This window comes from Oncorhynchus mykiss, chromosome 1 (assembly GCF_013265735.2).
Source record: "Oncorhynchus mykiss isolate Arlee chromosome 1, USDA_OmykA_1.1, whole genome shotgun sequence".
NCBI classification, from domain to species: domain Eukaryota; kingdom Metazoa; phylum Chordata; class Actinopteri; order Salmoniformes; family Salmonidae; genus Oncorhynchus; species Oncorhynchus mykiss.
In genome coordinates, this window is record NC_048565.1 from 84,874,026 (window position 1) to 84,897,242 (window position 23,217).

The following is a 23,217-nucleotide window of genomic DNA, read 5'->3' on the forward strand; positions in this document are numbered from 1 at the left end:
TTGTTATTTTACCTGAAATACACAAGTTCCTCTACTCCGACAATTAATCCACACATAAACGGTCAACCGAATCGTTTCTAGTCATCTTTCCTCTTAGGCTTTTTCTTCTCTTGACTTTATATTACGATTGGCAACTTTCATAATTTAGGTACATTACTGCCACTGACCTCGTTTGTCTTTCAGTCACCCACGTGGGTATAACCAATGAGGAGATGGCACGTGGGTTCCTGCTTCTATAAACCAATGAGGAGATGGGAGAGGCAGGACTTGCAGCGTGATCTGCGTCAGAAATAGAACTGACTTCTATTTTAGCCCTTGGCAATGCAGACGCTCGTTGTGTGGGTGCAATAATTAAATAATATAGATTTCTAAATGTATTTTGCTGACTACACTACACGGGCATTCCAAACAGACCATAATACTCCTTCTAACACACAACTGCTGTCAAACTCCTCTAAAAGTATCTGTAAGAGTGTTTAGTATTTGCCCACTGGTAAAGTCATCATTTTGTTTAACAGGCTAGAGTACCAGCCTGGAAGTTTCCCACTCCTACCCTGCTTGGTCTGGCCTAAATGGAACAAACCGAAGCACGTGTTTATTTTTACGTTTGAGTTTATTTTGAACTTATTCCTCATTATGTGCTCTAAGATCACATCGAAGTCGATGAAATCGTTGGTCTTTAGAAACTACTAGATCAAAACATTCCTCTCCCTGCAGTGTCTGTCTGAGGTCTGAATCACTCAGAGGGATCTCTGTCCTTTCTGTCTGGAAGAACCAGATACCAGCTATTCTGCTATTACATGATATAGCAAAGCACTCACACACACACACACACACACACACACACACACACACACACACACACACACACACACACACACACACACACACACACACACGCACACACACACACACACACACACACACACACACACACACACACACACACACACGCGCACACACACACAAGAGAGAAAGGAGTGAGAGAGAGAGAGAGAGAGAGAGAGAGAGAGAGAGAGAGAGGTGAAAGCTGAGAACAGGAAGGGAGGAGAGATGTTTATTGTAATGTTTACGTACATTTTATTGTTTATTTCACTTTTGTTAATTATCTATTTCACTTGTGTAGTGTGTTTAGATGACTGGCTGCTGTCTACTGTCAGATCCGTATAGTATTACACACGCACGACCACACACACACACGCACGCACGCACGCGCGCACACACACACACACAAACTCGCACGCACGTGTACGCGCACACACACACACACACACACACACACACACACTCACACACACACTCACACACACACACACACACATGCACGACCACACACATGCACGACCACACACATGCTTGCACAAATACACGCACACTCCTGAGCATCACAGAGGCTTTTATGTGTAGAATGTCTAGTTGAAACTATGCACAGGTCATAATCTCATGGTTCATTTAGGCCCTTTAATTTACGAGCAGCGACACTTCTGACATAAACGCTGCTGTGAATGGGGATGAAATATACACACACACAGACATGAAATACAGCTTGTGATTTATGTCAGCGAGGCTAACATCTGTTAAAATGCAGCATGCTCACTGACAGAGGAGCGCTTAAACATCGCACTGCGTGCCGACCCCCGGGACCACTAAAACACAACACGATTCTCACATCTGTAGGATTTCTATACCCACTTTGTGTGTGTGTGTGTGTGTGTGTGTGTGTGTCTTCTACAGAACATAAATAATTTTCTCCAGTCATAGCCCTATCCAGGATGACTACAGGGTACAGATATATATGCATGTACTCAGAGAGAGAGAGAGAGAGAGAGAGAGTGAGAGAGAGAGGGAGAGAGAGAGAGAGGGGTAGAGAGAGAGAGAGGGGTAGAGAGAGAGAGGGGTAGAGAGAGAGAGAGGGGGGTAGAGAGAGAGAGAGAGAGAGAGACAGAGATGGGTAGAGAGAGAGGGGGGTCCTTTGAATTGAGTGGGGTAGAGAGGGCTAGAGAGAGGGTCGGCTCTTAGTCCATTCTCCTCTCAGGGTTAAAAGGTTATCACCTGGTCCTAACTAGCCGTCTGGCCTGATAATGACAGGGGTCAGAGTTCAACGTGCCTCACTGCACTGGGTCGCATTGAGGTGAACCCCTTAGTCACACAGAAACCTTCAGTGTGTGTGTGTGTGTGTGTGTGTGTGTGTGTGTGTGTGTGTGTGTGTGTGTGTGTGTGTGTGTGTGTGTGTGTGTGTGTGTGTGTGTGTGTGTGTGTGTGTGTGTGTGTGTGTGTGTGTGTGTCCAGCTCATGCCTTATTGTCAGCACCACACAATTAAAGCCCTGACCCTCTCTGTCTAGCAGGCTTCACTGTGTTAATGCATGGGAACTCTCACAGTGGAAAAACTCAACAGTTAATATCTCTCTCTCTTTTCTCTCTCATCTCTCTCAGACACACACACACACACACACACACACACACACACTCTCTCTCTTTCTCCCTCTTGGCTCAGCCTGTTTTGAATGATTCACTTGAAGGCTGTTATGTCTTATTCAGTCTGTAGGGTAATAGTTTCACTGGGGTGGTGTTGTGCTGTTATGTCTTATTCAGTGCCAGGGTATGTGTCAAGAAAATGTATTCCTTCTGTGCAGCACAACCAACACTCTGCTCTGCTCTGTCCCGTTTAGTCATTAACAGGGGAAATCATTAGACTGGGCTGGCTGCATTAAGTGACTACGTCCCCAATGGCACCCTATTCCCTATATAGTGCACCACTGTATGTAGGGAATAGGGTGCCCTTTGGGAGTCAATCAGTGTCTATGAGGGATCACAGTATACCATGGAATGTTTTTACTGTGATGTAAGTGAAGTGAAAAAGTTTACGTTTACTTAGATATTCCCGTAGCAATCATGAATTTGAAGATTTTGTCATTTTGATTTGTGATGCTCTCTTAGAGTTGAATTTAAATGAACGATCAGGTCATAAAATATACCAAACGCATAGATTTATCTTTAAAAATGTAAGACTGTTGTCTAAACTCAACGTTACCAACTGAGGGATGTTGTGTGGGGAGAGGATGGCAAAGTATTTACCACAACTTTAAGCAAAGGTCCAGCAGAGCTAACCATGAGCTAACTATATCTAACCATGAGCTAACTATATCTAACCATGAGCTAACTATATCTAACCATGAGCTAACTATATCTAACCATGAGCTAACTATATCTAACCATGAGCTAACTAAATCTATCCATGAGCTAACTATATCTAACCATGAGCTAACTATATCTAACCATGAGCTAACTATATCTAACCATGAGCTAACTATATCTAACCATGAGCTAACTATATCTAACCATGAGCTAACTATATCTAACCATGAGCTAACTATATCTAACCATGAGCTAACTATATCTAACCATGAGCTTACTATATCTAACCATGAGCTAACTATATCTAACCATGAGCTAACTATATCTAACCATGAGCTAACTATATCTAACCATGAGCTAACTATATCTAACCATGAGCTAACTATATCTAACCATGAGCTAACTATATCTAACCATGAGCTAACTATATCTAACCATGAGCTAACTATATCTAACCATGAGCTAACTATATCTAACCATGAGCTAACTATATCTAACCATGAGCTAACTATATCTAACCATGCGTTAACATAAGAACATACTATATGTTACACTGGTAGACGTACCTACAACCACATCCTTACCCCCTGCTGTCTCCCCTCCTGCTCTCTTTCTCTCTTTCCCAAACCTTTGTTCTGTAGATCAATGAACTGACACACACAAACACACACACACACGCACATGCACACAGGCATGCTCATAGGCACAGACACACACACACACGCACAAACAGACACACCATGCCTCAAAACCAAAATATACAACTTCTCAAATTAAAACATTTTCTCCAGAGTAATTGCAGTGCAAACATTAATCAGGATCATGCACTATATATTCCCTCTACAGCAAATAACTTCTGACAGTCTGCTTCTAAACAAATGCTACAGTCTAGACCAGGGACTCAAACAGCACAGTGTTACAGTCTAGACCAGGGACTAAAACAGCACAGTGTTACAGTCTAGACCAGGGATTCAAACAGCACAGTGTTACAGTCTAGACCAGGGTCTCAAACAGGCTGTCCTGTATACTGAATGAACCAATTGATTCTCTACTCTACTACCCTATTCTGCTCTATACTCTACTCTACTACCCTATTCTGCTCTATACTCTACTCTACTACCCTATTCTGCTGTATACTCTACTCTACTACCCTACTCTGCTCTATACTCTACTCTACTATACTACCCTATTCTGCTCTATACTCTACTCTACTACCCTATTCTGCTCTATACTCTACTCTACTCTACTCCACTACCCTATTCTGCGCTATACTCTACTCTACTATACTACCCTATTCTGCTCTATACTCTACTCTACTACCCTATTCTGCTCTATACTCTACTCTACTACCCTATTCTGCTCTATACTCTACTATACTCTACTCCACTACTCTATTCTGCGCTATATTCTACTATACTACCCTATTCTGAGCTATACTCTACTCTACTACCCTATTATGCTCTATACTCTACTCTACTCTACTCCACTACTCTATTCTGCGCTATACTCTACTCTATTACCCTATTCTGCTCTATACTCTACTCTACTCTACTACTCTATTCTGCACTATACTCTACTCTACTACCCTATTCTGCTCTATACTCTACTCTACTACCCGACTCTGCTCTATACTCTACTCTACTCTACTACTCTATTCTGCTCTATACTCTACTCTACTCTACTCCACTACTCTATTCTGCGCTATAATCTACTCTACTACCATATTCTGCTCTATACTCTACTCTACTCCACTACTCTATTCTGCGCTATACTCTACTCTACTACCCTATTCTGCTCTATACTCTACTCTACTCTACTACTCTATTCTGCACTATACTCTACTCTACTACCCTATTCTGCTCTATACTCTACTCTACTACCCGACTCTGCTCTATACTCTGCTCTACTCTACTACTCTATTCTGCTCTATACTCTACTCTACTCTACTCCACTACTCTATTCTGCGCTATACTCTACTCTACTACCCTATTCTGCTCTATACTCTACTCTACTCTACTCCACTACTCTATTCTGCGCTATACTCTACTCTACTACCCTATTCTGCTCTATACTCTACTCTACTCTACTACTCTATTCTGCTCTATACTCTACTGTACTCTACTACCCCTTTCTGCTCTCCTATACTCTACTCTGCGCTATACTCTACTCTACTCTACTACTCTATTCTGCTCTATACTCTACTCTACTCTACTCCACTACTCTATTCTGCGCTATACTCTACTCTACTACCCTATTCTGCTCTATACTCTACTCTACTCTATTACTCTATTCTGCTCTATACTCTACTCTACTACCCTAGCTTGCTCTATACTGTACTCTACTCTGCTGCCCTATACTCTGGTCTATACTCTACTGTACTCTACTACCCCATTCTGCTCTCCTATACTCTACTCTACTACCCTATTCTGCTCTATACTCTACTCTACTCTACTCCACTACTCTATTCTGCGCTATACTCTACTCTACTACCCTACTCTGCTCTATACTCTACTCTACCACCATATCCCCGCTCTATACTCTACTATCCTGTTCTGCTCTCTACTCTACTATATTACCCTTCGCTGCTCTCTACTCTATGCTAGACTCTGCTCCACTCTACTCTACTCTACTCTGCGCTCCTATACTCTACTCTACTCTGCACTATACTCTGCTCTGCTCTACTCTACTCTACTACACTCTACTCTACTCTACTCTACTCTGCTCTACTCTACTACCCTAGCTTGCTCTATACTGTACTCTACTCTGCTGCCCTACTCTGGTCTATACTCTACTGTACTATACTACCCCATTCTGCTCTCCTATACTCTACTCTACTACCCTATTCTGCTCTATACTCTACTCTACTTTGCGCTATACTCTACTCTACTCTACTACTCTATTCTGCTCTATACTCTACTCTACTCTACTCTACTACCCTATTCTGCGCTATACTCTACTCTACTCTACTACCCTATTCTGCTCTATACTCTACTCTACTCTACTACCCTATTCTGCGCTATACTGTACTCTACTCTACTACCCTACTCTGCTCTATACTCTACTCTACTATACTACCCTATTCTGCTCTATACTCTACTCTACTACCCTATTCTGCTCTATACTCTACTCTACTACCCTATTCTGCTCTATACTCTACTATACTCTACTCCACCACTATATTCTGTGCTATACTCTACTCTACTACCCTATTCTGAGCTATACTCTACTCTACTACCCTATTCTGCTCTATACTCTACTCTACTCTACTCCACTACTCTATTCTGCGCTATACGCTACTCTACTACCCTATTCTGCTCTATACTCTACTCTACTACCAGACTCTGCTCTATACTCTACTCTACTCTACTACCCTATTCTGCTCTATACTCTACTCTACTCTACTACTCTATTCTGCTCTATACTCTACTCTACTACCCTATTCTGCTCTATACTCTACTCTACTACCCTATTCTGCTCTATACTCTACTCTACTCTACTACTCTATTCTGCTCTATACTCTACTCTACTACCCTATTCTGCTCTATACTCTACTCTACTACCCGACTCTGCTCTATACTCTACTCTACTCTACTACTCTATTCTGCTCTATACTCTACTCTAGTCTACTCCACTACTCTATTCTGCGCTATACTCTACTCTACTACCCTATTCTGCTCTATACTCTACTCTACTCTACTCCACTACTCTATTCTGCGCTATACTCTACTCTACTACCCTATTCTGCTCTATACTCTACTCTACTCTACTACTCTATTCTGCTCTATACTCTACTGTACTCTACTACCCCATTCTGCTCTCCTATACTCTACTCTGCGCTATACTCTACTCTACTCTACTACTCTATTCTGCTCTATACTCTACTCTACTCTACTCCACTACTCTATTCTGCGCTATACTCTACTCTACTACCCTATTCTGCTCTATACTCTACTCTACTCTATTACTCTATTCTGCTCTATACTCTACTCTACTACCCTAGCTTGCTCTATACTGTACTCTACTCTGCTGCCCTATACTCTGGTCTATACTCTACTGTACTCTACTACCCCATTCTGCTCTCCTATACTCTACTCTACTACCCTATTCTGCTCTATACTCTACTCTACTCTACTCCACTACTCTATTCTGCGCTATACTCTACTCTACTACCCTACTCTGCTCTATACTCTACTCTACCACCATATCCCCGCTCTATACTCTACTATCCTGTTCTGCTCTCTACTCTACTATATTACCCTTCGCTGCTCTCTACTCTATGCTAGACTCTGCTCCACTCTACTCTACTCTACTCTGCGCTCCTATACTCTACTCTACTCTGCACTATACTCTGCTCTGCTCTACTCTACTCTACTCCACTCTACTCTACTCTACTCTACTCTACTCTACTACCCTAGCTTGCTCTATACTGTACTCTACTCTGCTGCCCTACTCTGGTCTATACTCTACTGTACTCTACTACCCCATTCTGCTCTCCTATACTCTACTCTGATGTATATTATACTCTACTCTGCTACCCTACTCTACTCTCTACTCTGCGCTATACTCCACTCTGCTCTATATTATACTCTACTCAACGATCATACTCTGCTCTATATTATACTCTACTCTACTACCCTACTCTGCTCTCTACTCTGCGCTATACTCTACTCTACTCTACTCTACTCTGCTCTGCTCTGCTCTGCTCTATATTATACTCTACTCTACTACCCTAATCTGCTCTCTACTCTGTGATATACTCTACTACCCTAGTTTGCTCAATATTGTTCTCTACTCAACTCTACTATCCTACTCTGCTGTGTACACTACTCTACTCCACTCTACTCTCCCATTCTGCTCTATACTCTGCTACTCTGCTCTACCCTACCCTACACCCAGAGTAGAGTTACTCTGCTCTATTCCACTAACCTGGCTTGCTCTATACAGTACTCTATTCTACTACCCTGCTCTGCTCTATACTCTACTCTACTCTATTACCCTACTCTGCTCTCCACTCTGCGCTATACTCTGCTCTACTCTACTCTACTCTACTCTGCTCTTTTCTACTCTGCCCTGTTTTACTCTGCTTGCTCTACTCTGCCCTATACTCTGCTCTGCTCTACTTTACTCTAGTCTGTTCTATACTCTACTCTACTCTGCACTCTGCTCTACTCTACTCTATTACCCTTAACTGCTCTCCACTCTGTGCTATACTCTGCTCTACTCTACTCTACTACCCTAGCTTGCTCTATACTGTTCTCTACTCTACTACCCAAATTTGCTCTATACTCTACTCTACTCTACTCTACTCTACTCTACTATTGTCTATACTCAACTTTACTACCCTACTCTGCTCTCTACTCTACTATGCTCTACTCTAGTCTATTCTGCTCTACTCTACTCTCCTATACTCTCATCCACTCTGCTCTATACTCTACTCGACTCTACTCGACTCTACTCTACTCTACTACCCTGGCTTACTTTATACTGTACTCTACTATACTACCCTACTCTGCTCTACAGTCTACTCTACTCTACTATCCTGTTCTGCTCTCTACTCTACTCTATTACCCTACTCTGCTTTCCACTCTGCACCTATACTCTGCTCTACTCTAATCTACTCCACTCTGCTCTACTCCACTCTACTCTACTCTACTCTACTCTACTCTGCTCTGCTCTGTACTCTGCTCTACTCTACTCTAGTCTGCTCTACTCCACACTCTGCTCTGCTCTGCTCTATACTCTACTCTACTCTACTCTATGCTCTACTCTACTATCTACTCTATGCTCTGCTCTGCTCTGCATGGCTCTACTCTATTCTGCTCTGCTCTTTTCTACTCTGCCCTGTTCTACTCTGCTTTTTCTACTCTACTCTGCCCTACACTCTGCTCTACTCTACTCTGCCCTATACTCTGCTCTACTCTACTCCAGTCTGTTCAAAACTCTACTCTACTCTGCTCTGCATTCTGCTCTACTCTGCTCTATACTATACTCTGCTCTGCTCTACTCTGCACTGCTCTACTCTACTCTATTACCCTTAACTGCTCTCCACTCTGTGCTATACTCTGCTCTACTCTGCTCTACTCTACTCTACTTTACTACCCTAGCTTGCTCTATACTGTTCTCTACTCTTCTACCCAAATCTGCTCTATACTCTACTCTACTCTACTCTTCTCTACTCTACTCTACTCTACTCTACTCTAATCTACTCTACTACCCCATTCTGCTCTATATTCCCCTCCACTCTACTCGTGTCTATACTCAATTCTACTACCCTACTCTGCTCGCTACTCTACTCTGCTCTGCTCTACTCTACTCTACTCTCCTATACTCACCTCCCCTCTGCTCTACTCTACTCTACACTACTCTACTCTACTCTACTCTACTCTGCTCTACTCTACTCTACTATCCTGTTCTGCTCTATTGCCACTTTACTGCTCTATACTCTGCTCTAATCTGCTCTATGCTCTGCTCTATACTATACCATACTCGGCGCTACTCTGTTCTATACTCTGCTCTACTCTTCTCTCCTTTACTCTATAATTTTCTCTATCATCTACTCTGCTCTATGCTCTACTCTGCTCTATGCTCTACTCAACTCTACTCTGCTCTATGCTCTACTGCTGTCCGCTCTACTCTGCTCTATACTCTGCTCTATGCTCTACTCTGCTCTAGACTACTCTAATTAGCCCTATACTGTGCTCTACTCTGTTCTATACTCTCTTTTACTCTACCTAACTATACCCTATTGCTATACTCTGCTATATGCTTTGCAATATACTCTGCTCTACTCTGCTCTATACTCTATGCTAGTCTACTCTGCTCTATGCTCTACTCTGCTCTGCTCCACTCTACTGTTGTCTGCCCTATACTCTGCTCTAATCTTCTCTATACTATACTCTACTCTGCTCTAATCTGCTCTATACTCTACTCTGCTCTGCTCCACTCTACTCTAGTATGCCCTATACTCTGCTCTCCTCTGCTCTATACTCTGCTTTACTCTGCGCTATACTCCAAAATACTCTTCTCTACTCAACTCTACTCTGCTCTATTCTCTGCTCTATTCTGCTCTACTCTGTTCTGCATAATACTCTTGTCTACTCTGCTCTATACTCTGCGCTACTCTACTTTCCTTTACTATTCTCTGCTCTAAAATCTACACTATACTCTGCTCTGCTCTACTCTATACTCTGCTCTACTCTACTCTGCTCTGCTCTGCTTGAATCTCTACTCTACTCTGCTGTACTCGACTCTACTCTGCTTCTACTCTGCTCTATACTCTACTCTGTTCTAATCTGCACTTCTCGACTCTACTCTGCTCTACTCAGCTCTATACTCGGCAAAATACTCTACTCTGTACTCAGCTCTACTCTACTCTGCTCTATATTCTACTCTGCTCTACTCTACTTTATACTCCGCTGTACTCTTTTTCTATGCTCTATTCCACTCTACTCTGCTCTGCTCTACTCTGCTCTATACTCAGCTCTACTCTGCTCTGCTCTGCTCTATACTCTGCTCTACTTGACTCTACTCTGCTCTATACTATGCTGTACTCTTTTCTATACTCTGCTCTACTCTATACTGTACTTTACTCTACTCTGTTCCGCTCTAAACTCTGCTATTCTCTATACTCTACTCTGCTCTGTACTCTACTATACTCAGCTCTATGCTCTACTCTACTCTATACTCTGCTCTACTCTGTTCTATGCTCTACTCCGCCCGATACACTACAATTACATGCCCTATACTCTGCTCTATACTCTACTATACTCTGCTTTCTACTCTACTATACTCTGCACTGTACTCTACTACACTGTTCTGTGCTCTACCCCACTCAAAACACAACAATTCTATGCCCTATACTCTACTATACTCAGCTCTATGCTCTACTCTACTCTATACTCTGCTCTAGTCTGTTCTATGCTCTACTCTCTATATGTTACTTTTCTCTGCTCTATACTCTACTATACTCTGCTCTATACACTACTCTACTCTACTCTACTCCCTTCTTGCTGCTGATTATATGAACCATCTAATTATCCTCTACTGTACCTGTAGTCTAACCTAGCTACAATTATGACATGTATTGTAGGCTCCTAAACCCAACACCTACCGTCATTGTCAAGAGCTTCGGATCTCTTGGTGTAACAGCTGAGGTGTTGGGTTGACGGTCCGAAGGTCCAAGGCTCAAACCCCAGGTGGTACTGCACTCTGACTTTGCTACAATATCAATCATTCTCCTCTCTCTCTCTTTTCTCCCCAGCATCTAAAGTCTGTCCTCCATGTGATAACCAACTGAAAGCTGACAACATCATGGAGCATTACTGTGCCAGCGACTTTGGTAAGAGCTATACACACACACACACACACACACACACACACACACACACACACTCAAACATGTGACAGAGCTAGTCAGTTTCTAGGAGCAGCCTTGTGATGTGTGTAGTTAAATGAGACCATGGTTCTAGTTTGACTCCGTACAGTAGATTGTCTTCTCACACACTAACACACACGCACACACACACGCACACACACACACACACACACACACACACACACACACACACACACACACACACACACACACACACACACACACACACACACACACACACACACACACACACACACACACAAACAGACACACACACACACACACAAATCTCACTCCAGAGACGATGACAGTAATGAGAAACACAATGTTGAGGGCTCACAGCCACAATACAACAGTACTCCTCACACACACACACAAACTTTCCATCACACACTCTCTCAGACACACACACAAACTCTCACACGCATGCATGCAAGCATGCACAGAGACGACACAAACACACACAGATATGCAAACTCCCTCACGCATAGACAAGCAGAAATTGTTAAGGACTACATCAGCTAACCGCCACATCACCACCACATGTAACTGGTGAGGAGAACCATGATAATGAATCCATTACAATGTGGGATACATACAATAACTCTGATAGAATGACAACAGTATGTCCTGTGTTAGGAAGTCCAGTTAGCAGGCTGTGTTCAAGCTCAGTTTAAGTGCATTTTGGAACAATTCAATGTAATTATTTACTCATTTTGTGCCATGTCGTGTTTTGAATGTTACAGTTCAGGCAATGTCCCAATGATAAGGTCCATACAACATTGAGGTAACGTCTCCGTCTCTCGTTCCCTGAATGTAATTATGGTCCCAGCAGGACACACTGAGTTGAATGTCCTCTGTTCGCCAAGTCTTTTAGCTGGTCCCTGTAAGACTATAACTCTGAAAAGCGTCTACATTTAACACTCCCTCGAACGTTGCCAGAGTCTTCAGAGTTGATCATGTTCTGGATTGGCTGTAGTGTGTAGAAATCCTGTTGTGTGGGTGTAAGTTTAGAGAAAAGCCTCAGCCAGTCTTTGGAGGATTGAGTAAAACTCTCCATTGAATTATTATGATAATCATGGATACTGACCAGGCTGTCCACATCCCTAGTGGCAAACATTTTTCAAAATAGCATAGTGTAGCAACACAATTCAACCAGTCTTTCCTTTTTTGGTACATTTGATCACATAGAATAGAGGTTCAAACACAGTCAAACTTCTTTTTTTTTTTTTACCTTTATTTAACTAGGCAAGTCAGTTAAGAACAAATTCTTATTTTCAATGACGGCCTAGGAACAGTGGGTTAACTGCCTGTTCAGGGGCAGAACGCCAGATTTGTACCTTGTCAGCTCGGGTGTTTGAACTTGCAACCTTCCGGTTACTAGTCCAACGCTCTAACCACTAGGCTATCCTGCCGCCCCAAATGTAAGATATTATCCAATACTGTATATATCCAATATATATTTGATGACCTTTTATCACCAGTGAACATGAGAGCAGCCATAACTGATAATACTGAGAAGTGAACATGATACCAGCCAGAACTGATATTACTGAGAAGTGAACATGATACCAGCCAGAACTGATATTACTGAGAAGTGAACATGATACCAGCCAGAACTGATATTACTGAGAAGTGAACATGATACCAGCCATAACTGATATTACTGAGAAGTGAACATGATAGCAGCCAGAACTGATATTACTGAGAAGTGAACATGATACCAGCCAGAACTGATATTACGTTAACATGATACCAGCCAGAACTGATATTACTGAGAATGTACTTCTGCTTGAAAAATGATGGAACTGGCATTATTCAAATCCAAGAGCAATACAATACAAGCCACGTGACCCAAATGGAACCCTATTCCCTGCACAGTGCACTACGTCACCCATAGGTGCACTACCCTATAGGTCCTGGTCAAAACGAGTGTTTCAAATTGTTAATAGGGTGACATTTGGGACACATCTAGTGTCTTTATTCTGTTTCACACTCAGAGAAGCAGCCAACACTGACTAACAGCCAGCCACACAGTTCTTGGTCATACACACACACACACACACACACACACACACTCCCTTTTCATCTAACATGAGGTAAGACAATAGTAATCTAGATTTTTATCCATCTGTTTAATTGGGAGATTGAATAATAGTCTGCTGTATAGTCCAAGGAGAATAAAATAGGATAGTTGTGGAAAACAGCATGAAATAACATGACACAATAACTATCTCAGAATGCAATTTGACTGCGTATGAAGGCAGATAGCCAATCAAAGCACACACACACACCGACAAGCATAGGAGAGCATTGTTCACTTCAAAGCATGAACTCTTTTAGCTGAGTGTCTAGTAGTTAGTTGAGTGAAATCCAGAGATGATTACAGAGGTAAAGATTTTAGAGACTTGGATTGTTTGATTGAGCCAAGAATGACGCAAATATTCAGCAGCAATGACAGCATTATTATACAAGATTTTCACACTTGGTGTCAACTTCTGGTAACGCCTCAACATTTAAATTAATTTGTACCTATTTATAAATGACTTGGCTTGAAAATATCATCTGAACATAAATGAGATGAATATCCTTATCCTTGCCTGAGACTTGTTTGCAGAGGCCTGGCTGTAAACCTGCTGGGTGTAAATCTATATACCCAACACCTGCATGTTAGTGAGGCTGACAAGCGCTCACCCCAGGAAGGGCTGTTTCTGCTCAAAATGACAGGCTCTCTCTCTCTCTCTCTCTCTCTCTCTCTCTCTCTCTCTCTCTCTCTCTTTATTGGCCTCTGTCTGTCTGTGTGTCCTCCTCTTTTCCTCTCCTTTCACTTCCATCCACTCCCTGAATATCACTGGGTCTCTGTTACTGACTGGGTCTCTGTTATTGACTGGGTCTCTGTTACTGTTTCTTACTCAATTCCTTTCCTGTCACTGTAAGGAGGAGACATATTTGACCAATATGGGAAGGGTTTCACCTTGGATAGAAAGGCATCTCTAGGCTCTCTGGTACTCAGTAACTTATCTTCCTCAATGGTGCCCTGGGGGCACACAGGGCAAGGGCAAATACTTTTACCTACAGCTGAGGTTTTGTGTGTGTGTGTGTGTGTGTGTGTGTGTGTGTGTGTGTGTGTGTGTGTGTGTGCGTGCGTGCGTGCGTGCGTGCGTGCGTGCGTGCGTGCGTGCGTGTGTGCGTGTGTGTGTGTGCGTGTACTAGGTCCACCAAGTCATCCAAACTGCTGTTTCCTTTCTGAAAACTGTCAGACAACTCTTTCAATTCCAATTTTATTTTCTGTTACTTGCATTATTTTGTACAATGTCTCAGGTCAAATACTGGCTGGTGGGACCCACACACACCACACAAATACCCCCCTGAACATATTAAGACCCCGTGTGTGTCTGTGTGTAAGAAACATTAGAAAACAGGAGGAAAGGAGGCCAGAAGTAACATGTCAATGTTCCAGGTGGTTGGGAACATAACTATGTTTGATACCAACGTTGGTCCTTCATCCTCAACATGATTCTTTTTGGTCTGTCAGGGTGTGCTTACATGGAGAATTCCTCTCTGAAACAAACACAGACACACATAAACACACAGACACAGAGGACGTGGTCTTGTGGCAGTCCCAAGGTAATAGTGATTAGTTGTGTAAGGGTAAATGATGACCCTCTGGAGAGGTGTAAAGTACCCCTGTGCTTGGGGCGGGGTCTACCCGTGTTTGTGTATGTGTGTGTGTGCGTGCGTGAGTGAGTGTGTGCGTGTGTGTATGTGTGTGTGGCAGTCTCTCTGGGGGTGCCACAGGGTTCAATTCTCGGGCCGACTCTTTTCTCTGTATATATCAATGATGTCGCTCTAGCTGCTGGTGATGCTCTGATCCACAACTATAAATACCTAGGTGTCTGGTTAGACTGTAAACCTTCCCTCCAGACTCATATCTCCAATCCAAAATCAAACCTAGAATAGGCTTCCTTTTTCGCAACAAATCCTCCTTCACTCATGCTGCCAAACTTACCCTCATAAAACTGACTATCCTACCGATCCTTGACTGCGGCGATGTCATTTACAAAATGGCCTCCAACACTCTAAGCAAATTGGATGTAGTCTATCACAGTGCCACCCGTTTTGTCAACAAAGCCCCATATACTACCCACCACTGCGTCCTGTATGCTCTCTCGTTGGCTGGTCCTCGCTACATATTCGTCGCCAAACCCACTCGCTCCAGGTCATCTATATGTCTTTGCTAGGTAAAGCTCCGCCTTATCTCAGCCTACTGGTCACCATGGCAACACCCACCAGTAGCACGTGCTCCAGCAGGTATATCTCACTGGTCATCCCCAAAGCCAACACTTCTTTTGGCCACCTTTCCTTCCAGTGACTGGAACAAATTGCAAAAATCACTGAAGTTGGAGACTTATATCTCCCTCACTAACTTTAAGCATCAGCTGTCAGAGCAGCTTACCGATCGCTGCAGCTGTACACAGCCCATCTGTAAATAGCCCACCCAACCAACTACCTACCTCATCCCCATATTTGTTTTGTTTTTCTGCTCTTTTGCACACCAGTATTTCTACTTGCACATCCTCATCTGCACATCTATCACTCCCGTGTTAATTGATAAATTGTCATTACTTTGCCACTACGGCCTATTTATTGCCTTACCTCCTTACTTCATTTGCACACAATGAATACAGATTTTTCTATTGTGTTATTGACTGTACGTTTGTTTGTGTGTAACGCTGTGTTGTTGTTTGTGTACCACTGCTTTGCTTTATCTTGGCCAGGTCGCAGTTGTAAATGAGAACTTGTTCTCAACTGGCCTACCAGGTTAAATAAAGGTGAAATAAAAAATGTGTGTGTGTGTGTGTGTGTGTGTGTGTGTGTGTGTGTGTGTGTGTGTGTGTGTGTGTGTGTGTGTGTGTGTGTGTGTGTGTGTGTGTGTGTGCATGCATGCATGTTTGTGTGTGTGTGTGTGTGTGAATGCGTGCATGCATGTTTGTGTGTGCGTGTGTGTGTGCGTGTGTGTGTGTGTGTGTGTGTGTGTGAATGCGTGCTTGCGTGCTTGCGTGTTTGTGTGTACGTGTGTGCGTGTGTGTATGTGTGCGTGTGCCATCGAGGCATGTCCAGGTCCCAACACAAAACACATGAGTAGCTTTCATATAGTTTTTGAATGTTTTTGTCCAATGTTGTGGCTGATTCCATTTGCTAAAGGGATGGGTTGCATGTTTTTCTGAGTTTTGTTGTTGTTTAGGGCATGGATTTAAGTTATGTTTGTTTACTCTGCCATAGATTCCATCTTAAAGGCAAAACTGCCATAGGAGGTTTATTTGAGATTAAAATGCAAGTCACTGATCCAAATGTTTATCTCAATCTGTCTCTCCATCTCGCTCTCTCAATCACTTTCTCCTCCCACTCTCTCCTCCTCTCTCCTTTCTCACTCTCTCCTTCCTCTCTCTCTCCCTTCTCCCATAGCTATCAAGATGAAGATCAAAGAAGTGAAGAAAGAGAATGGCGACCGTAAACTCATCGCCGCTCAGAAGAAGAAGAAGGTGCTCAAGATGGGTGTCCTGCGTAAAAAGGACTTGAAGAAGCTGACGCTGTACATAAAGAATGGAGCCAACTGCCCCTGTGCTCAGCTGGACAACCTTGGCAGTAACTTCCTCATCATGGGCCGGAAAGTGGACCAGCAGCTGCTGCTTATGTCCATCCACAAATGGGAGAAGAAGAGTACAGAGTTGAAGTTCGCCATCAAGTACATGAAGAGTCAGCAGTGTCCCACCTATCATACCGTCTTCCAGTGACCTTACTGATACAACTATCACAACCCCAGTCTTCCCCAAATGTCTCCCCCCCTCCCCTCTATCCCTCCAGTCAGTTGTCTCTCCCTCTCCCCTCTATCCCTCCAGTCAGTTGTCTCTCCCTCTCCCCTCTATCCTTCCAGTCAGTTGTCTCTCCCTCTCCCCTCTATCCCTCCAGTCAGTTGTCTCTCCCTCTCCCCTCTATCCCTCCAGTCAGTTGTCTCTCCCTCCCCTCTATCCCTCCAGTCAGTTGTCTCCCCTCTATCCCTCCAGTCAGTTGTCTCTCCCTCTCCCCTTTATCCCTCCAGTCAGTTGTCTCCCCTCTATCCCTCCAGTCAGTTGTCTCTCCCTCTCCCCTCTATCCTTCCAGTCAGTTGTCTCTCCCTCTCCCCTCTATCCCTCCAGTCAGTTGTCTCTCCCTCCCCTCTATCCCTCCAGTCAGTTGTCTCCCCTCTATCCCTCCAGTCAGTTGTCTCTCCCTCCCCTCTATCCCTCCAGTCAGTTGTCTCCCCTCTATCCCTCCAGTCAGTTGTCTCCCCTCTATCCCTCCAGTCATTTGTCTCTCCCTCTCCCCTCTATCCCTCCAGTCAGTTGTCTCTCCCTCTCCCGTCTATCCCTCCAGAAAGATGTCTCTCCCTCTCCCCTCTATCCCTCCAGTCAGTTGTCTCTCCCTCCCCTCTATCCCTCCAGTCAGTTGTCTCCCCTCTATCCCTCCAGTCAGTTGTCTCTCCCTCTCCCCTCTATCCTTCCAGTCAGTTGTCTCTCCCCCTCCCCTCTATCCCTCCAGTCAGTTGTCTCCCCTCTATCCCTCCAGTCAGTTGTCTCTCCCTCTCCTCTATCCCTCCAGTCAGTTGTCTCCCCTCTATCCCTCCAGTCAGTTGTCTCTCCCTCTCCCCTCTATCCCTCAGTTGTCTCTCCTTCCTGTCTTCCCCAGATGCTTCCCCCTCTCCCGTCTATCCTTCCTGTCTTCCCCAGATGCTTCCCCCTCTCCCGTCTATCCTTCCTGTCTTCCCCAGATGCTTCCCCCTCTCCCGTCTATCCTTCCTGTCTTCCCCAGATGCTTCCCTCTCTCCCGTCTATCCTTCCTGTCTTCCCCAGATGCTTCCCCCTCTCCCCTCTATCCCTCCAGTCAGTTGTCTCCCCCTCTCCCCTCTATCCTTCCAGAAAGATGCTTCCCCCTCTCCCCTCTATCCTCCCTGTCTTCCCCAGATGCTTCCCCCTCTCCCAGATGTCCTTCCAGTTTCCTACCTATCATACTGTTTTCCAGTGACATTGTGGAGATGTATCCTTCATATCTCACAAATGTCACTTGTATCCTATTTGTATCAGATTGGCCTTCCCATCTAGCCTGCTCCCAGATATGTCTGTGCTCCATTGCTGTTCAAGCCACACAGGGAGCTGGGCATGATAACACAAACAGACTGGCAGTCAGGCTACTTCCCACCTGTCTATCTATCCCAGTCTCACCCAAGTCTCCCCCAGTCTCTCTCCCAAGTCTTCCCCAGTCTCTCTCCCAAGTCTCCCCCAGTCTCTCTCCCAAGTCTCCCCCAGTCTCTCTCCCAAGTCTCCCCCAGTCTCTCTCCCAAGTCTTCCCCAGTCTCTCTACCAAGTCTCCCCCAGTCTCTCTCCCAAGTTTTCCCCAGTGTCTCTCCCAAGTCTTCCCCAGTCTCTCTCCCAAGTCTCCCCCAGTCTCTCTCCCAAGTCTCCCCCAGTCTCTCTCCCAAGTCTCCCCCAGTCTCTCTCCCAAGTCTCCCCCAGTCTCTCTCCCAAGTTTTCCCTAGTCTCTCTCCCAAGTCTTCCCCAGTCTCTCTCCCAAGTCTCCCCCAGTCTCTCTCCCAAGTCTCCCCCAGTCTCTCTCCCAAGTCTCCCCCAGTCTCTCTCCCAAGTCTCCCCCAGTCTCTCTCCCAAGTCTCCCCCAGTCTCTCTCCCAAGTTTTCCCCAGTCTCTCTCCCAAGTCTCCCCCAGTCTCTCTCCCAAGTTTTCCCCAGTCTCTCTCCCAAGTCTCCCCCAGTCTCTCTCCCAAGTCTCCCCCAGTCTCTCTCCCAAGTCTCCCCCAGTCCTACCCCAGTTTTCCACATATCCCACCATGTTCTAGCAAACACCCTCCAGACCTCTCAGCTTGCTTCCTAGCACAAACATTGAACCTTTCTTTGGCCCAATATCTTTCCTGCTAACCCCCACCCCACCCCCCTGTAGCCTATTCTGTTAACTCACTAACTCACTAGCTAACCCTACCCTACAGTAGCACCTTCTCTGTCTGTTATACCTGCCCTGAGAGCCCCAAAGAATCTCAGAATTTATAACAGATAACTCGCTGACATTTTTCTATTAATTTTCTTTCCTGTTTTTGAGATGGTTACTACAGATTTTGGATACAGGGGTGCTGATGTTACTGCCCTGCCATATTGTGCTCAGCGTGTATCACACACGATGCGACAGGATCCTCCAAGACACTATTCAATTCTTATATCCTATAAATAAAACAATCACATGTATATTTTACAGCAATCAATTTATCATTATGACGATAGCAGAGGAACATAGTAAAAGTGATGGCATGACTTCGTACAGATGGCAGTAGTGCTTGCAGTGTGGTGGTTTGAATAGTTTTGTAAATCTTCGAGAGAATGCGGCCATTAGAGTAGAGCAAGCTTCAAGATGTGATAAATGAATGATTGTGAGAAAAGGGGGTAAGATAAAATTTTCCACACAGCATGTGTAAAAAAGGTTGTAAGTTCAGGAGACACTGAAATCGAAAACTCTGTCTGTCCAGAGTGTATATAGAAAACAGTTTGTCATTCTGCTCATAATCATGACTGAGCTAGATCAGGTATTTTCTGAAAACACAGAGGTTGCAAAATAATTGTAACTTTCCCAATAATCTCAGGTTTTCTAGAAATACTGAGCGGAGGATTCACAAATTTCTTCTGATCCCAGGAATCTTCCTACCAGGATTTCCAGAAATGCTGGGAATTTAGGGAGTTACTGGGAGATTTCACGCCAGGATAGACCAAAAATATTTTGGGCTTCTCAGATTGTTCTTGCAATTCTCAAATAAAAACTTAATTGGAGGGAGGATGTTTGACATGCTTTTATAATTTGAATAACTTTTTAGACCTTCATGCCTCCTGTAAGACCCTATGACCTGTGACCTGTGACCTGTGAAACGCACTCGATGCAGACAACACCTTGGTGTCATCATACTCCTCATAGTGTGCTGTAGCATATAGAGGTTGTCTAGATTCTGAAATACAATTTGTCACATTCATTTATTCAACATTAAACATATGAATATCCTTTTAGATTTTGTTTATTTTAAGACATATTGTTTGGAACAATATACTCTACAAGTACATCACATTTCCAGAGTGGGCTCTCTGCAAATGTTTAAGTTCTGCTATATTTTATGAGCATCAACAACACAGTGAATGGGAAAATGTATTCTGGTGATTTGCTGAATGTGCAATCCTAAAGAAGGGCTGTGATTGGTTAATGACCTATGATGTCAAATTCTATATATAAAATGGGTCATATCTTCAAAAGTACCAGAGAGCCACTCTGGAAATGTCACGTGTTTGAAAAGTATATTGTTCCAAACTATATGGCAAAAAATAATTTAAATAAAAATATATGAACTTTTGAGATATGAACATGTATATTTTTATGTTTTAGAGCACACAAGGAGTATAATGACACAAAGACCATGTAAGGTTCACAGATTACAGGCAGGTATATTTTTATGTTTTAGACACAAGGAGTATAACGACACAAAGACCATGTAAGGTTCACAGATTACAGGCAGGTATATTTTTATGTTTTAGACACAAGGAGTATAACGACACAAAGACCATGTAAGGTTCACAGATTACAGGCAGGTATATTTTTATGTTTTAGACACAAGGAGTATAATGACACAAAGACCATGTAAGGTTCACAGATTACAGGCAGGTATATTTTTATGTTTTAGACACAAGGAGTATAATGACACAAAGACCATGTAAGGTTCACAGATTACAGGCAGGTATATTTTTATGTTTTAGACACAAGGAGTATAATGACACAAAGACCATGTAAGGTTCACAGATTACAGGCAGGTATATTTTTATGTTTTAGACACAAGGAGTATAATGACACAAAGACCATGTAAGGTTCACAGATTACAGGCAGGTATATTTTTATGTTTTAGACACAAGGAGTATAATGACACAAAGACCATGTAAGGTTCACAGATTACAGGCAGGTATATTTTTTTTAATGGCCTAAAAATAAATGGTGATACAAATGTGAAAAGCTTGTGAAGCATCCATTTTCCCAATGATGTTTCTATGTGAGAAATGATGTTTCTATGTGAGAAATGATGTTTCTATGTGAGAATTGATGTTTCTATGTGAGAATTGGCAGAAGAATCTGAGATAACAAAAATCTTGGCATGGAATCGCCCTACTAGAATTTTGCAAGCCTACACAGGAACGTTATGGAATATTCAAAAGACACCTGACGCTGGTCTTTTCATGGTCTTTACCATGGTCTTTTCATGGTCTTTACCATGGTCTTTTCATGGTCTTTACCATGGTCTTTACCATGGTCTTTACCATGGTCTTTTCATGGTCTTTACCATGGTCTTTTCATGGTCTTTACCATGGCCTTTTCATGCGTCTTATTTTGTGTAGATTAAAGGGGACATTTGTTAATCATTGTGGAAAAAAATAGGTTGTTGATATGAAAAATATATAAAAAAAGAAGACATGGATGAATTGAAAGAAGATGTTTATGGATGGATTGATGCTGCCACTGACTGTGGTACAGCGCAGCCTGCATTGGGACAATAAGCCTACTGCTCAAAACCAGAAACAGAGAGAGAAGGAAACTACATCTTAGAAAAGCAAGAAGGAAAAGGACTTCGAGGACGCAACAACAGCCAGAGAGAGAGACTCACACTATGGACTAAACTACCCGTCGGGTGGTAAAATCTCTGGTTCTCACTATCACTTAGAAATATGTCTCTTTTTAGTACGGTTCCCTAGTTACCAGGTATTTACTTATGTATTCAAATCTAACATAATTTAACAAAATAATGGTGGTAAAATGGCTGTAGTGAAAAAATGTTCCATTTTAAAAAGGAAAAGGTTTTATTTGTTATAATTTGCTTCAATTATACTTTATGGTATGATATGATACACCAAGAATCGTACATGCAGACAGAGCACATTAACTCACTTTTCCTTTAATCAGAAAAACATTCATTTTTTTTACTTCTGCAGTTATGTTTTTAACCAATACAACTATAAGTAGTTCTGTTTTTATTGTTTTGCAAAAAATAAATAAATAAAATATACTAGAAATGTATATTAAAATAAGTATCTTATTGGTGCCATTTACAGTGCCTTGCGAAAGTATTCGGCCCCCTTGAATTTTGCGACCTTTTGCCACATTTCAGGCTTCAAACATAAAGATATAAAACTGTATTTTTTTGTGAAGAATCAACAACAAGTGGGACACAATCATGAAGTGGAACGACATTTATTGGATATTTAAAACTTTTTTAACAAATCAAAAACTGAAAAATTGGCCGTGCAAAATTATTCAGCCCCCTTAAGTTAATACTTTGTAGCGCCACCTTTTGCTGCGATTGGGGTATGTCTATATCAGTTTTGCACATCGAGAGACTGACATTTTTTCCCATTCCTCCTTGCTAAACAGCTCGAGCTCAGTGAGGTTGGATGGAGAGCATTTGTGAACAGCAGTTTTCAGTTCTTTCCACAGATTCTCGATTGGATTCAGGTCTGGACTTTGACTTGGCCATTCTAACACCTGGATATGTTTATTTTTGAACCATTCCATTGTAGATTTTTCTTTATGTTTTGGATCATTGTCTTGTTGGAAGACAAATCTCCGTCCCAGTCTCAGGTCTTTTG

At 43.0% G+C, this 23,217-nt stretch overlaps 1 protein-coding gene and 1 long non-coding RNA gene across 2 annotated transcripts in view; both read left to right on the forward strand.

Annotated features, from left to right (window-relative positions):
• LOC110531225 (secreted frizzled-related protein 5) overlaps nt 1-17,460 on the forward strand; it is a 31,549-nt gene extending 14,089 nt beyond the window's left edge. Inside the window, exons 2-3 of the mRNA XM_021614446.2 lie at nt 11,397-11,474; nt 16,977-17,460. Of these exons, the coding sequence (XP_021470121.1) occupies nt 11,397-11,474; nt 16,977-17,305 (407 nt within the window). The 3' untranslated portion in view covers nt 17,306-17,460. The remainder of the gene's footprint in view (nt 1-11,396; nt 11,475-16,976) is intronic.
• A 1,792-nt stretch (nt 17,461-19,252) lies between these two features.
• Nucleotides 19,253-22,656, forward strand: LOC118966016. Its single transcript, XR_005053203.1, has 2 exons — nt 19,253-21,469; nt 21,543-22,656. It is a non-coding gene; the product is annotated as an uncharacterized LOC118966016 (long non-coding RNA).
• The last annotated feature ends 561 nt before the right edge of the window (nt 22,657-23,217 follow it).